Raw genomic sequence first — 13,350 nt, 5'->3', positions numbered from 1 at the left:
TGGCAATCTTGTCTACTTCCCCTACCCAGGAGGATAGCTATATGTTTTCTTTGGGTTCACCTTCTTATTTAGCTTCTTTAGGATATCAAAATATAGACTCACTGACCTTTATTTGTGGCTAGAAACCAATTATGAGCGAGTACATCCCATGTTCATCCTTTTGGGTCTGGGTTGCCTCACTCAGGATAGTATTCTCTATCTCCATCCATTTGCATGCAAAATTTGAGAATTTCCCTTTTTGTTTTAGTTTGAAGTAGGATCATGATTTGTGATCCAGGTTGTCCTCAAATTTACTATGCATTCCAGGCTGACCTTGAATTTTCAACAGGCCTCATACCTCAGTCTCCTGAGTGCTGGGATTCCGGATATGCACCACCATGCCCAGACCAAATGTGCACCATTTTTATAAGCATCATTTTTTTATACAAGAAGTGTGACATCCAGAATGGCCAGGGCATATCATCTGTGAAGCAGGTGTCTTAGGTCAGCTTCCTACCAAGCCAGGGAGCATGGGTGTAGAGGCTAAACAACTTCAGAAATGCAGAGAGAATAAAGACAAGAATTAAATTCAATTCTATAACAGTTTTAAGAGATGGTTACTGGTGTGCGGTAGCATAATTCACTCTCTTCCAAGTCCTTGCAGCTGGAATATGACCATGCAGTGCTTGGAAGGGCGTCTTTGTAAGGTGAGAATGTATCTAATAAGATCTGAGAATTCTGGTCATGAAGTCTTTCTTATTCCCATGACGTATAACCCTGCATCCTAGCACCTTATCAGAGAACCGTTTTAGACCCAAGGATATAAAGTTACCAGACAATGTCCGTAAGCAAGAGTTTATACATAACTAGCAGGGAATCTGGAAGGCTGGGGTGAGCTGGGTCTGACCAGCATTGATCAACTCCTGGTCCTCTCGTGAGCCTGATAAAGAGCTGTGGCATGACATGAAGCCGACCACATGCTATCTCTCTGTAGCTAAGAGCAGACCACATGCTATCTCTCTGTAGCTAAGAGCAGACCACACGCTATCTCTCTGTAGCTAAGAGGTATTAGGTGTTAGTAAACTGACCCAAGCAGATAGAGGAGGTTTTCCTGAATATAAACTCAATCTCCTCCAAGCTAACCCTTCTTGTGTGATACTTGTAGGAATAGTAACAAAAAAAAAAAAAAAAACTCTATAGAAGTGCCTTATCTCTTAAATATTTTCATATGCAAGCTTGTTCTTGAAAGTTCCATTTTAAACAGACTAAGAGCCTCTAATTAAAACTAATTAGTGTTTAGTGTAACAAAAATCCATCACTGTCAGCAGTAAGAATTCCCAAGTGACAAGTTTACCAGAGACACAACCCTAGTGAGTCAGGCAAGCAAACTGCCTGTGTCCTAGGAAGTCAATGACTCAAGACAAAGTGTCCATCCATTCCGATCAATAAATAACTTTTTTTCCCAACTGCCAAGTCATTTCAAAAACTTTCCGCCACTATAACTTATGCTGCAAAGATTGGGTTTTTCCCGACTCCACTTGGAGTCTCGCAAACGTAGCAGGGGTTGCAATTGATTGGATGCAGGTGGAAAGATAAGATTCAAGTCCACCACATCAGGAGAGCCTTGGCCCAAAATGTTGGCACCTGCTTGACATGAAGAGAATGTCAAAAGGGTGTCTTTCCTCTATGTGTAGGCTATGTTACTAAAGGTTCCCTGCAGAATGAAAGAGGAATGTGTCCGGTACTGTCTTCAGTACTGCTTACTATAACCTGGGGCAGGAGGTGGACAGGTTGGGGTGTTGAGGAAATGAGGCTGGTCATGAATTAATTGCTGTCACAGCTGAGAGCTGGAAATTGCGTTTGCTCGGTTTGTCTACACCTTTTCTAGTCCAGTATGTGTCAGACTTTTGTCATTAGGTCCAATAGCCAAGTGAGACCATTTAAAAGTTGGAAAGTTTTATTTGGGCTCACAGGTGTGGAGACTTCAGTCAACAAACCCCAGGAGAGGCAGAATATGATGGGGGCAGGAGTTTAGCGGGGCAGAAGCAGCTTTCCTTATGGCTGTCGGGAAGCCGAGATGAGAAAAGGCCAGGGCAAACCTAACCCCCATGTGTAAGCACTGCCTCCTCCAACTAGACCTCACCTCCCGGTTTCTTTAATCCCACCCCAGCCCGAAAAGCAATTGCTGTCAGCTGGCAAACAAGCCTTCAACACACATTTTCTGTCCCAACCATAGCATGATCTGAGAAATAAACTTAAAAAGCAGTAGGCATAGAAACAGGCAATGAACAGTGTGGATGGACTCTTAAAAGAAATCCCACACTCGCTCAGAATTGAGAAATAGATGGTTATTTACTTAGGGGTAGACTCACAAATCAGAATCATCTGTTTGAACGGAAATCAGAAATAGAATCCCACAACCAGAACAGAGAGGCTGGATGCATGCTCTACATCGGCATATATATTTAGTATAAGAGGCCACACCCCAGTGGGCAGGTAACCACTAGCTGTAAGACTTCCTACAGCAGAACAGACCTGGGAGTTGGGTTTGTAAAAGCTTTAATTTTGCTCTGCAAACTTCTGAGGAGCTTACCACATTACATGAGGAGGAAGTACATGCTTGAATTACCACAACGCTGGCTGGATTCAAGGCTAACTTTACACAACAAACTAACATGCATTAAACTAACGTTACCGTCTCTACGGCAGTCTTAATGCTTTGCATGTGTTAACTTGGTTAACTACCATTAAGTCTCTGAATGACCAGCATGATCCTTAAACATACAGCTAACATCATTTATACAAGATCACACAATGGTCGGGGCAAATTTGTGCCAGAGAGGGGCTCATTGGTCTAAGACTTAAATGAAATTCATAGGTAGAGTTGGACATGGGAGTAAAGACGATGAAAGGAAGACAGACATATACAGGATGCATTCAAGGAGTTCCCTGGACATCTGGTCTAGATGGAAGAGGTAGTGCAGGGAGCAGTATCCTAAAAAGGGTTCATGGAGGAGGAGAGACGGGCTGCTAAGAGAAAGAAGAGGACAGACTGTATGACTGGGTGAGAAACTGAGCCAGGGTCACTTATGAGAGTCCCTATCCCATTGAACTCAAAAACTGCTGTCACCCAGAGAAGCGGGAGCCTTGAGCTCAGCCAAGATCCACCGTTGTTCCACCAAAGCCTCATGCCAGCTGCACCATCGCAGGGACATGCCATCACCTCTCTGGGTGACTTTTTCTGGACATGGGCATCAACTCTGGTGTGCCACCGCCATTCAGGCTCTTTGGTCCCTTAAGCAATTCTCACCGCAGCATGCTCCACATCTCCAACACAGCTGCCCGCTGCGGGCCCAGAAGGAGCACACTGCTATTGATTCCATCATGCTGCCTGCCGCAGAGGCTAGTTAGATCCCAGGAGCAATTGCTGCACAGGAATCAGCAGTGGCAGGAGCCATCTATTCCAAGAACCCATTACTGGGGAAAGAAAAAAATACAACAAAGGACCCTCAAGCAAGCAGCTAAAATGTCCTCCTTGGAAGGGAAACTACATCCAATAGCAGCACATGCCTCCTGGGTTTTCCCAGCCATGTTAAAGCATGTTATCACAGCCTGTTCTTACTGATCAATCCGTTTTCCTCCTAGTGCACCTTCCTGATAGAATATATTTAAGGACTGTTTATGAAAACAAGCTTCATACATATGCAGCACCACTTTCAATATGTGAGAACATTCTGCCCTATGCTCGACTGCCTTTTGTAATATATTCATCCCGTCGTGGACCATTCAATAACTCTATGCAGTATTGAGCTCCAGGGATATACATGAAACACGGTGGAAAGTTTTGCAAAGTATTCTTTTCTTCTAACTTGCAATCAGAGAATGACATTTGGACCAAGAAAATAATAACCCAAATTACCAAAAAAAAAAAGGTAGAAAATATTACACATTTAATGGGCGTCAATAATGTGCAGAACAGATAGAATTTATTTGCTGGGAGGCCTCCAGACCTAACAGCATTTCTTTTCCTGGCTGGCATTCAGTCAACACCGATTTGCTGGTTGATGGATGGGTAGCCTACCTTTTCAGGCACCCTGTTGAGTGGCCTTGACATCTGTCCATTTTTAGAGCTGCCTGCTATTCGCAAGGTTTGCAGCGCACAGTTGGTCAGTACCATTATACCTCACTCAGCTTTAAGAGAGTGTCTGGTGATGCGCTGTGGATCTATATTCCATTACTGTGCTGTTGTCCATAAAAACCCCTCTTGCATAGCATGTCTTTGACAGGCGCTGGTCACAGAAATGTCATCCCTGTCAACGGCAATATTTATGGGGCAGGGAGGGTGCTGTGCATTCTATTAAGACCTAGAGAGGAAGAGATTCTGGATGAGACACAGTTCCTGGCAAGTTTACTATAAATTCAAGAAGAGAGAAGACATTTATTACTCAAACAGCCCAAGTCAAGAGAAAGGGAGGACAGATGTAGGCTGAGAAGCATTCATATCTGTGGGAGCCAATTTGATTGATAACATGGTTAAAACTTCAAATATGAAAGACAGTGGGTTGGGTTTCTTTTCCTTCTTGGATGTCATATTTCATTTTAAAGAGCCCTATGCAACAGGTCATGGAAGAACACGCGAGGGAAATGTCCCTCCCTGGTTTCCTCCTGCCACACTGATGTAAACTTATACTTTACCCCGGTGATGCTTAGCATCTTAGGAAGAGATGAACATCTTTTTCTTATGTCTTTATGGACTCATTTTAAGTCACCTCCTGGATAATAGCATTCAAACCATTTTCAAAGACCTAATCAAACGCTTGTGTTCATGTGAGCACCGAGGCAACCTCGTAGGTGGATATTAGCTTAGCCTTTGCTCTATATCTTTGCCAGAACTTTGTAGCACCCAGCAGACTGCCATTTTCTTAGTCATTTACAGTCCTTGTGCTATGACCTCACAGTCTCTAGTGCTCTACCTAGACTTCATAAGGTTTCCTCTTCATCTTTACAATGTTTCATCTTCATAAATGTTTCCCCTTCAGCTAAAGAAAGAGACATAAAACAAATTTGAGAGTTAGGGAGAAGATTATAAAGATTGTAAAATATCTGTACATTGATACAATCATCTCCACTTTGAAAGCTAGCTTTGTGCATGTTCACACAGGCATCTTATGGTCCTCATGTGACAATAACCCTTTTCTCAAGAGAGAAGAAATAGACCCAGCTACGATGCACAAATACAATATTCTACAAAATGTTTGGGGTGGGGTTGGTGATGCCTAAGTCAGTTTCCCTGGTATAGAATAAATTAATGTTCTTGCCTTGATGGTTTGCCTTGGGCAATGGAGACATGTGATGTATCCCCTTCATTTTGGTTAACTCCCATCCTTTTGTCTCCTTATCGTCCAACCCTTTAAACCTTTCCACTTCAAGTATCCCCCTCTCTACTTTTATATTACCTGTTTTCTACTAACCCTCTCTCCAGGCAGCTCCTCTCAGTACCCTCTTTCTAATGCCCTGGTTCCTAAAGGTACTCCAACTAAGCACATGAAATTACAAGTTAGAAACTAGGGACCACATATGAAGGAGAACATGCAGTGTTTGTCTTTCTGTGTCTGAGTTAACTCACTCAATATAATTGTTTCCAGAACCATCCATTTACCTAAAATTTTCATAATTTTATTTTTCCTCCCACCCTAATAGAATCCCATAATGTGTGCGTACCACATTTTCATTCTCCATCTGTCAGTTGATGAACGTATAAACTGATTTCATTTCTTGACTATTATGAATTAAGCACTTGCAAACACAAACAAGCAAGTGTCTGTGGAACAATATGTACAGCTCACATGTATATGTATAAAAAGTTTAAATGGGGTTTACTTATAATGGGGGATAATACCTCAACTAGATTCCATATGCTACCAAATAAAATCCCAGTACCAGGAATGGGCTACCTCTTTTTGACCTGTTGACCAATGGGGTTACATAACCACCACCCCCAAAAAAAATTACAGGTTATTACCAGTCCTATTGACTACCTTCCAGAACCTAAGAGTAAGACCCTGTTTCTTCAGGCTTTTAAAGTTTTCAATACAGAATTCTATCTTCTTGGTAAAATTAACTTAGAGCTTGGTTTGTTGTGGCTACTGTTGTTGTTGTGTTGTTGCTGCTGTTATAGTTGTGTTGTTGCTGTTGTAGTTGTGTTGTGTTGTTGCTGCTGTTGTAGTTGTTTTGTTGCTGTTGCTGCTGTTGTAGTTGTGTTGTTGCTGTTGTTGTCTTGGTTGTTGGGATTGTTTCCCTATTTCCTCTCTTGGTGTGTTTGTCATTGATGTCTAAGAAAAGCTAGTGGATTTTATATTCTAATTGTGCATCCTACTACTTTGCTGGATTTTTATTTATTGGCTTAGAGTTTTCTGATGTCTTCTTTAGAGTCTTTTATGTCTAGGATCATATCTAACCTGAAAAGGGGGGTCATTTAACTTCTTATCCAAAACTCTACCAGAATGTGCTTTTTTTTTTTTTTTTTTTTTGCTGTGTCAAAGCAGAAAGCTAGTTCGATGACAGTGAGTGACCATCACTCCATCACTGAGAGGCCGCATCTCAGTTCTGTATGCTGAGACACCCTTGAAAGTAACTACCCACAGATGGGTCCTAGTTCTTCCAAGGAACCCAAGCTGACCAACCACCAGTCAGCGCAGCGCACAACTATTTTACATTGTGCTTCATTTTTTAAGGAAACCTGCGAGCTTTCCACTGGAAAATACTTCGAATTTAAAATAAAGAAGAATTGTCACATTAATAATATAATGTTCTCTTTGTAATAGAAACAACCTAGGGTCAGGAATGTCACTGGAGAAAGTGGGGGAGAGAGTGGAACACTAGAAAACTGGATGGGCCACTGGTGGGCTCAACCTCAAAGACTAAGCTACATTCCCTACAAATGTGTGACCATTTGTCCGATTTGTGTCTGTTTTCCCCACAGCCATGGAACCAGGTGTGCAGGAGAAGTTTCTGCAGCGGCCAGCAACAATATCTGTGGAGTCGGTGTGGCATACAACTCCAAGGTGGCAGGTGAGCCAGCCCTGCCAGAGACAGGCACTGTGCTGGGCAGCCTGCCCTGGGAGCTGCTGCATTCTGATCTCCATTCTTGCAGTGCTCAGTAAATCATCCCCCTGGTCAGGGTCTCTGAGACCCACAGGTGGAGCAAGCATAGGAAAGACATTTCACCTTCACCTGTACACGATGAGTTTTTAATATCCCTAAGCATAAGACGCCAAAAAAATAGGCAGGTCACAAGCACATAACTCAAATGTGAACAGATTTTCATAAATGTGTCTTCTATGAAACCAACAAAATCCAACCAGACCCCAAAGCCCTCCTCCTCAAGACCCTGTCCCCAGGTGTTGCCCATACCTACCCAACAGTAATCACAGTCTTGTTTTCTGACAGCGAAAAATGATCGTTTCTGGTATTCAACTTGATATTAATGCAAAGTCGCTACTCTAAAGTATTGTGCCAATGTCACTAGCACTTTGATGAGAATCACATACAGACTGCAGAGCATAAGGAGGTGTGTGAGGGCTGTTTATAAAGATGCTGGGTGGCCTGGAAACTGGTTTACATGATCCATGACTTCTTTAAGGAGACATGATCCATGCTAAGGAACCTTTTTGAAGGCTGGATCCAATGCTTTATACGTTTCTCTTTACAAGGGTTTTAGGAATGGGAGCAGAAAGTCGATGGAGATTTAGAGAGAAAAGCAACCAGACAGGCTCAGAAGTTTTCAACAAGATGCCTGAGAACGGATTATTCTAAGTTTTGGGTCAAACTGGTTCTTAATTCAGTCAAAGCTGAGTCGCCTACTCTTGTTTCTCTTTCCTTTTAACAATTTTCTTGATAATTTCTTTCCTAGCACCCTATTGAACCCTAAGCCTACTTTGTGCTGACACCTGCATATCTAGGGGCCTAAATAAAGCAAATGGAACGCTACGAACCCACCCTTAGCTATCTCCAGAGTGCTTGCAGAAACACCTGCCTGAAATTGGGTGCAGAATTTCACAAAAGAATATATCTGGAGGGCTGGCGACTTTGATTGGCAAAGTGCTTGCCTTTTAAGTACAAGGACCTGAACTTGATTCTCAGAGCCTACATAACGTCAAAAATATTATTATGAACTACAACAGCCAGCATGGCATGATAATCCTAAGAGGACAAATTTGAGAGGGGGAAATATTTTACTCAATCAGGATGACAGTTCTAAACGCTGTCGTGTGTGTGTGTGTGTGTGTGTGTGTGTGTGTGTGTGTGTGTGTGTGTGTGTGTGTGTGTGGAGGAAAAAATGAACCTAACTCTTCCCGAGAATTTTCCTTCAGGAACTTCCTATGCAATGGAGAGCTAAAGCACCATCTGGTGGTCAACTAAGATAATTGCTAGTCTGTGGCATTCTGGAGATGTTCAGTTAGGGAGGCGCGCTGGTGGGAACACTTGGTGGGTTTTGATTCAAGCTGTCTTGAACAGAAGAGAAAAAAAAAAGACTTGCCACAGTTTAGTGGCACAGGCCTGTTATCCCAGAACATGAGAGACTGAATCAGAAGCATCTTGAGTAGGAAGCCAACTTCCGCTACTTAATGAAATTATGAAATAGAAAATTGATTTTCTGACAGAGATTAAAGAGACCATTAAGCGCTTCTTCATTTGCTTCCTGCCTGTCCATTTCTTCAGTGCATAGACTTTGCTCATGTTTCCTGTTGGTGGTCAAGCACTCTTAGTACGTCACAAATAACTGGTCATAAGTTTGTTTCATTCGGTGCAAACTTGGACACAAAGCCACCAGTCCATCCAGACTCTACTTCTGTAGATGTGGAGCTAAGATGACTAGCAGTTCCGTTTTTCTGCAGTTGACCAGTACTCCCAACACTGTCTGTGCAATAGCTAACACCCACTAACAGTCCCGTGAATATTGTGTGTTGTATGCTAGCTTCCCAAACGCATACGAGTCAGTCTCTGGGTAAATGCAACTTAGATAAAACCTCATGAAGTATGAATTAGAAGGTATTGCTAGGATTGGCTGCTACCATTGAGGACAGATCTTGCTCCCTTATGCCACTCGGGCTCAATCAGTCACTTCTGGAATCAGTCTCAAAGACACATCCAAAATGATGCTTTGACAATTCCCAAGGGATTCCTTCGTCAGGCAAGTTGACACCTAAAGCCATCTGTGTCGCACATGGTCATGTGACTGCTGCTTCTCCCTTGTTGACCACAGTCTCCACAAAAGCACTGTCTGTCTACTTGGTCTTGTATTAGCACTGCAGAATCCAGGTCAGATTCTGGCTCACAGTCTACGTGCAAATCCTATTTTCCGAATATGAGAAAAGAATGAAAAGGAAGTGGAGGGAGGGAGCCAATGAATAAACCCACTAAGATATCAAGGTCACTTCATGAAAGAATGGGTAGGTCAGTAGAACTGAGAGACCGGGGACAGTGGAGTGTCACCCCAGGAGGTGAAAGAGGCCCTCATACCAGATTCATCAACCTTTGCGACTTTGCCTACATCAGATCAGTTCCCAGCAATCAGAAGCCTTCTCCAGACACTCCTAGCTTCTCAAATATACTGTAGGATTTGTCTGGGTACCAGACATCAGTGGGAACTTCCCGGAGTGTAGCAAAGATGCCCGTCTAGTGACCCTTTGCACAGTGCTCTGGGAACCTCCAGGCAGAACAGACTACAAGACCAGATCTGCCAATATCTCCTGCTGTTCAGGTGTTGAAAATACAGTGTGTGACTTTTCCTGGGTTCTCATTTTCAGGGTCTCAAAATATCGGTACTCAGAAAGGCTTTAACAGTCCAAATATCCATAGGTACTTGAATAATGACAACTATAAAACTAATAATAACAACCAACATATTACCTGTCCGGCCCAATGCAAAACTCCTTGCTCTTCAATGCACTCTGCAATTATATCGCATTATTGCATCTCTATATGACACATAAACTCAGTGACCACATCTTATTAAACTGTGAGATTCTTTTGCACTTGGTGGCCCTGCTTAGGAAACTCTCTCTACTGATGAAGCCAAATCGGGATGGAGTTGCAAGCCTGTATGACTGGGAACCAACTCCGTCTTCATTTTTTCCACTCAGGGGCTTGTATGAGCCTCAGAAGTCCTCTTAAAGGACATCTAAAAAACTGGGCACTCTCTAGTTTCGGGCATCTATTTTTAAGAACACAGTTGTTACTACTGTTTCTCCACATAGCCAAGGAAGGAGGGAGGAAGAGTTCCAATCAGGTTAGCTCTAAGAGTAATTGTCAAACATGAAGACTGGTGTCCCAGGCTTGTTGTTATACAGGCAGATATCATGCATACACACAGGTACACTCACGTGCACACACTAAAAGGGGGAGATTGGAAAAAACTGAAATTTAAAATCTATCAGTCATAAATATGTAAATGTACAAAAATAAAAAAAAAAAAAACCTTCCCAGCAACATGACTTGCTGGTTTGTCAGCCTAATGCTGCTGAAAACTCAAGGCCATGTCTAGCCTTTGGGGAGATGCTGCCCCCCTAAAAAGCCTTAAGGTCACCCTGAGCCTGTGTCTTGGTCGCTAATAGTACTGTCATTTGCAGGATTAATACTGCATCTCATTCAATAAATGTGTACCTCAGTCCTCCTGAGGTTAACATAATTAAAAGAAATGCCAGGAGTCTGGCCCCAAGAAAATGAACGAACTCAGCTCTCGGTCTGCGGCCACCCCTGCCTCTCCCAATGCTGAAGCAGTCAAATGAATACATATCAGCGATTGCATATCCGTTCAGCACAGAGAGCTTGCATGACAGGATGAAGAAGGAGGGGCCCTCCAGAACCACAGTCGTAAAGAGAAAGAGGGTCCAAGGTGCCGGGCTGCCATCGGGCAGCTGGTGGGACAGCAAGGGCTACTTTGACCATTGTTAAATTTACCTGTCCTTTCTTCTTTGTGAGGTTGGCTGCTCAAGCCTGGGTCATTAGTACCAGGTAAATCCAAAAGCATATGAGCTTTCTCCTTAAAACAAGAAAATGTTTGTTCCTCTGTTTCTTTGCCACCTACAATGCAGGAATGATTTCACTTGAAATACTTTCTGTTCAGTTTATCCTGTAGTCCGGTGGTCTCCGTGTCAAATTGTTACTGGCTTGCTGATTGAACCCAGGCCTGGGTGTCTAGCACTGAGCGAATCCGAAAGCACATAAGCATTCTCCTTAAAGCAAATTACCAGCATCACCACTGTGCACAGGCTACATTTCATAAGTAAACAGAGTAGACATAGGTCCACAGCGAAACGTATTTTTAAGCTTTCTTACAACTCAACCTCTAAAAAGTTCGGAACAGTTCTTAATCCAAATGAGCTTCGTCCCAACAAAAAGATTCCAATTCATAATTGAACGTTAGTTGTCATAAATGGGTGCCCTGACTTAAGGGTTAAGGCAAAGGCAGAGGGATTAATGACCATCTTTGGCCTTTCCTGCTTATTCTTCTGAATCTGTTGTTTCTGTTGGAGAAGAAAATACCCTAAAGAAAGCAATGACATCAGATGCAGACATTCCTTCTTAAGAACTCATCACTCTTGCCACGCAGTGGTGGTGCACGCCTTTAATCCCAGCACTCAGGAGGCAGAGGCAGGCGGATCTCTGTGAGTTCAAGGCCAGCCTGGTCTACAAAAGCTAGCTAGTTTCAGGACAGGCACCAAAGCTATACAGAGAAACTCTGTCTTGAAAAATGAAAAAAAAAAAAGACAGAGAACAGGAGCCTCGGTGTTGCTCATGTTTTAACAACTCATTCACAAGGTCCCCAGTGAACTACGTTACTCCCTTCCGAGAACAGTGTTCCCACAATGACGTAATTCCGTCAGCTCTCATACTGCTACTGAGTATCCAGGAGCCAGCACAAATCTTTAGGAAGCACACTCAGATCAAAGTGGTTCCCATGGGTAAAGCCAGCTCAGTTTCCCAACACTCTAGGGTGTAGCTGGCATACCCCACATGGCAAAGCCTTGCAGAGAGCAGTTTAGACCAGATTCAGCTGGCTCATCTCACTGGCTGCTGGTGAGTTCACTTAGAAGCAGCCCTAAGGTCAGCCAGGCGGTCTGATGACTGAGTTTGTCCTCTTTGTCCTTTCTCCTTGTGTCCCGTGTGCAGCTCTGATTTGCCCAGTTCAATCCTGAACATCAAGCTCTACTCCCTCCTGGCAAGATGTTACCCAAAAGACATCAAAGAATAACAGATTCACAAAGATACCCCAGTGTATCACGTACCCCATTGCTGACCATTTATACTAACCTGCTCCATCTCTGTCTCCGCCACATTCCTTCCAAGCTGTGATGAGCTGATGGTTCCTCGCCTCTTGTACCACCCCATCCCCTGCTCTCTGCACCCTGGAGCTTCTTGCTAAGTGTCCATCGCTTCTTTCCAGTCACAGCTGCATCTAGAAACCTGGTCCCATCAACAAAGGTCAATTCTGCACCGTAGGAGGCTGGGTTCCCACTTAGAGGCTTAGTAAGGATGCCTTTTCACACCTTGTCCCCCCAGTAAGAATTCAAATAAATTTTGTTTGGAGAATAATTCTTTTCTTCAAATAATTACTCAAGTAAGACATGAATGAAGCACTCAACCTCATAGAAGAGAAAGTGGGAAGTACACTTGAACACATTGGCACAGGAGACCACTTCCTAAATATAACCCCAGTAGCACAGACACTGAAAGAAACAATTAATAAATAGGACCACCTGAAACTGAAAAGCTTCTGTAAAGCAAAGGACATGGTCAACAAGACAAAACAACAGCCTACAGAATGGGAAAAGATCTTCACCAATCCCACATCAGACAGAGGTCTGATTTCCAAAATATACAAGGAACTCAAGAAATTGATCATCAAAAGAACAACTAATCCAATTTAAAAAATGGAGTACAGACCTAAACAGAGAACTCTCAACAGAGGACTCTAAAATGGCTGAAATGCTCAGCATCCTTAGCTATCAGAGAAATGCAAATCAAAACAACTCTGAGATTTCATCTTACATCTGTAAATATGGCCAAGATCAAAAACACTGGTGACAACTTATGCTGGAGAGGTTGTGGGGTAAAGGGAACACTCCTGCATTGTTGGTGGGAATGCAAGCTGATACAACCCTTTTGGATGTCAGTGTGGTGATTTCTCAGAATATTAGGAAACAACCTTCCTCAAGAACCAGCAATACCACTTATGGGTAAATACTCAAAGGATGCTCAATTGTACCACAAAGACATGTGCTCAACTATGTTCATAGCAGCATTGTTTGTCATAGCCAGAACCTGGAAACAACCTAAATGCCCCTCGACCAAAGAATGGATAAGGAA

At 43.0% G+C, this 13,350-nt stretch overlaps 1 protein-coding gene across 1 annotated transcript in view; it reads left to right on the top strand.

Annotated features, from left to right (window-relative positions):
• Positions 1 to 13,350, top strand: part of Pcsk2 (proprotein convertase subtilisin/kexin type 2) — a 243,206-nt gene that overhangs the window by 202,636 nt on the left and 27,220 nt on the right. The window contains exon 7 of the mRNA XM_005365519.2: positions 6,962 to 7,050. Coding sequence (XP_005365576.1) covers positions 6,962 to 7,050 — 89 coding nt within the window. The remainder of the gene's footprint in view (positions 1 to 6,961; positions 7,051 to 13,350) is intronic.

Source organism: Microtus ochrogaster, unplaced genomic scaffold (genome assembly GCF_000317375.1).
Source record: "Microtus ochrogaster isolate Prairie Vole_2 unplaced genomic scaffold, MicOch1.0 UNK3, whole genome shotgun sequence".
Taxonomy (NCBI): domain Eukaryota; kingdom Metazoa; phylum Chordata; class Mammalia; order Rodentia; family Cricetidae; genus Microtus; species Microtus ochrogaster.
This window is presented reverse-complemented; position numbering and strand designations above follow the sequence as displayed.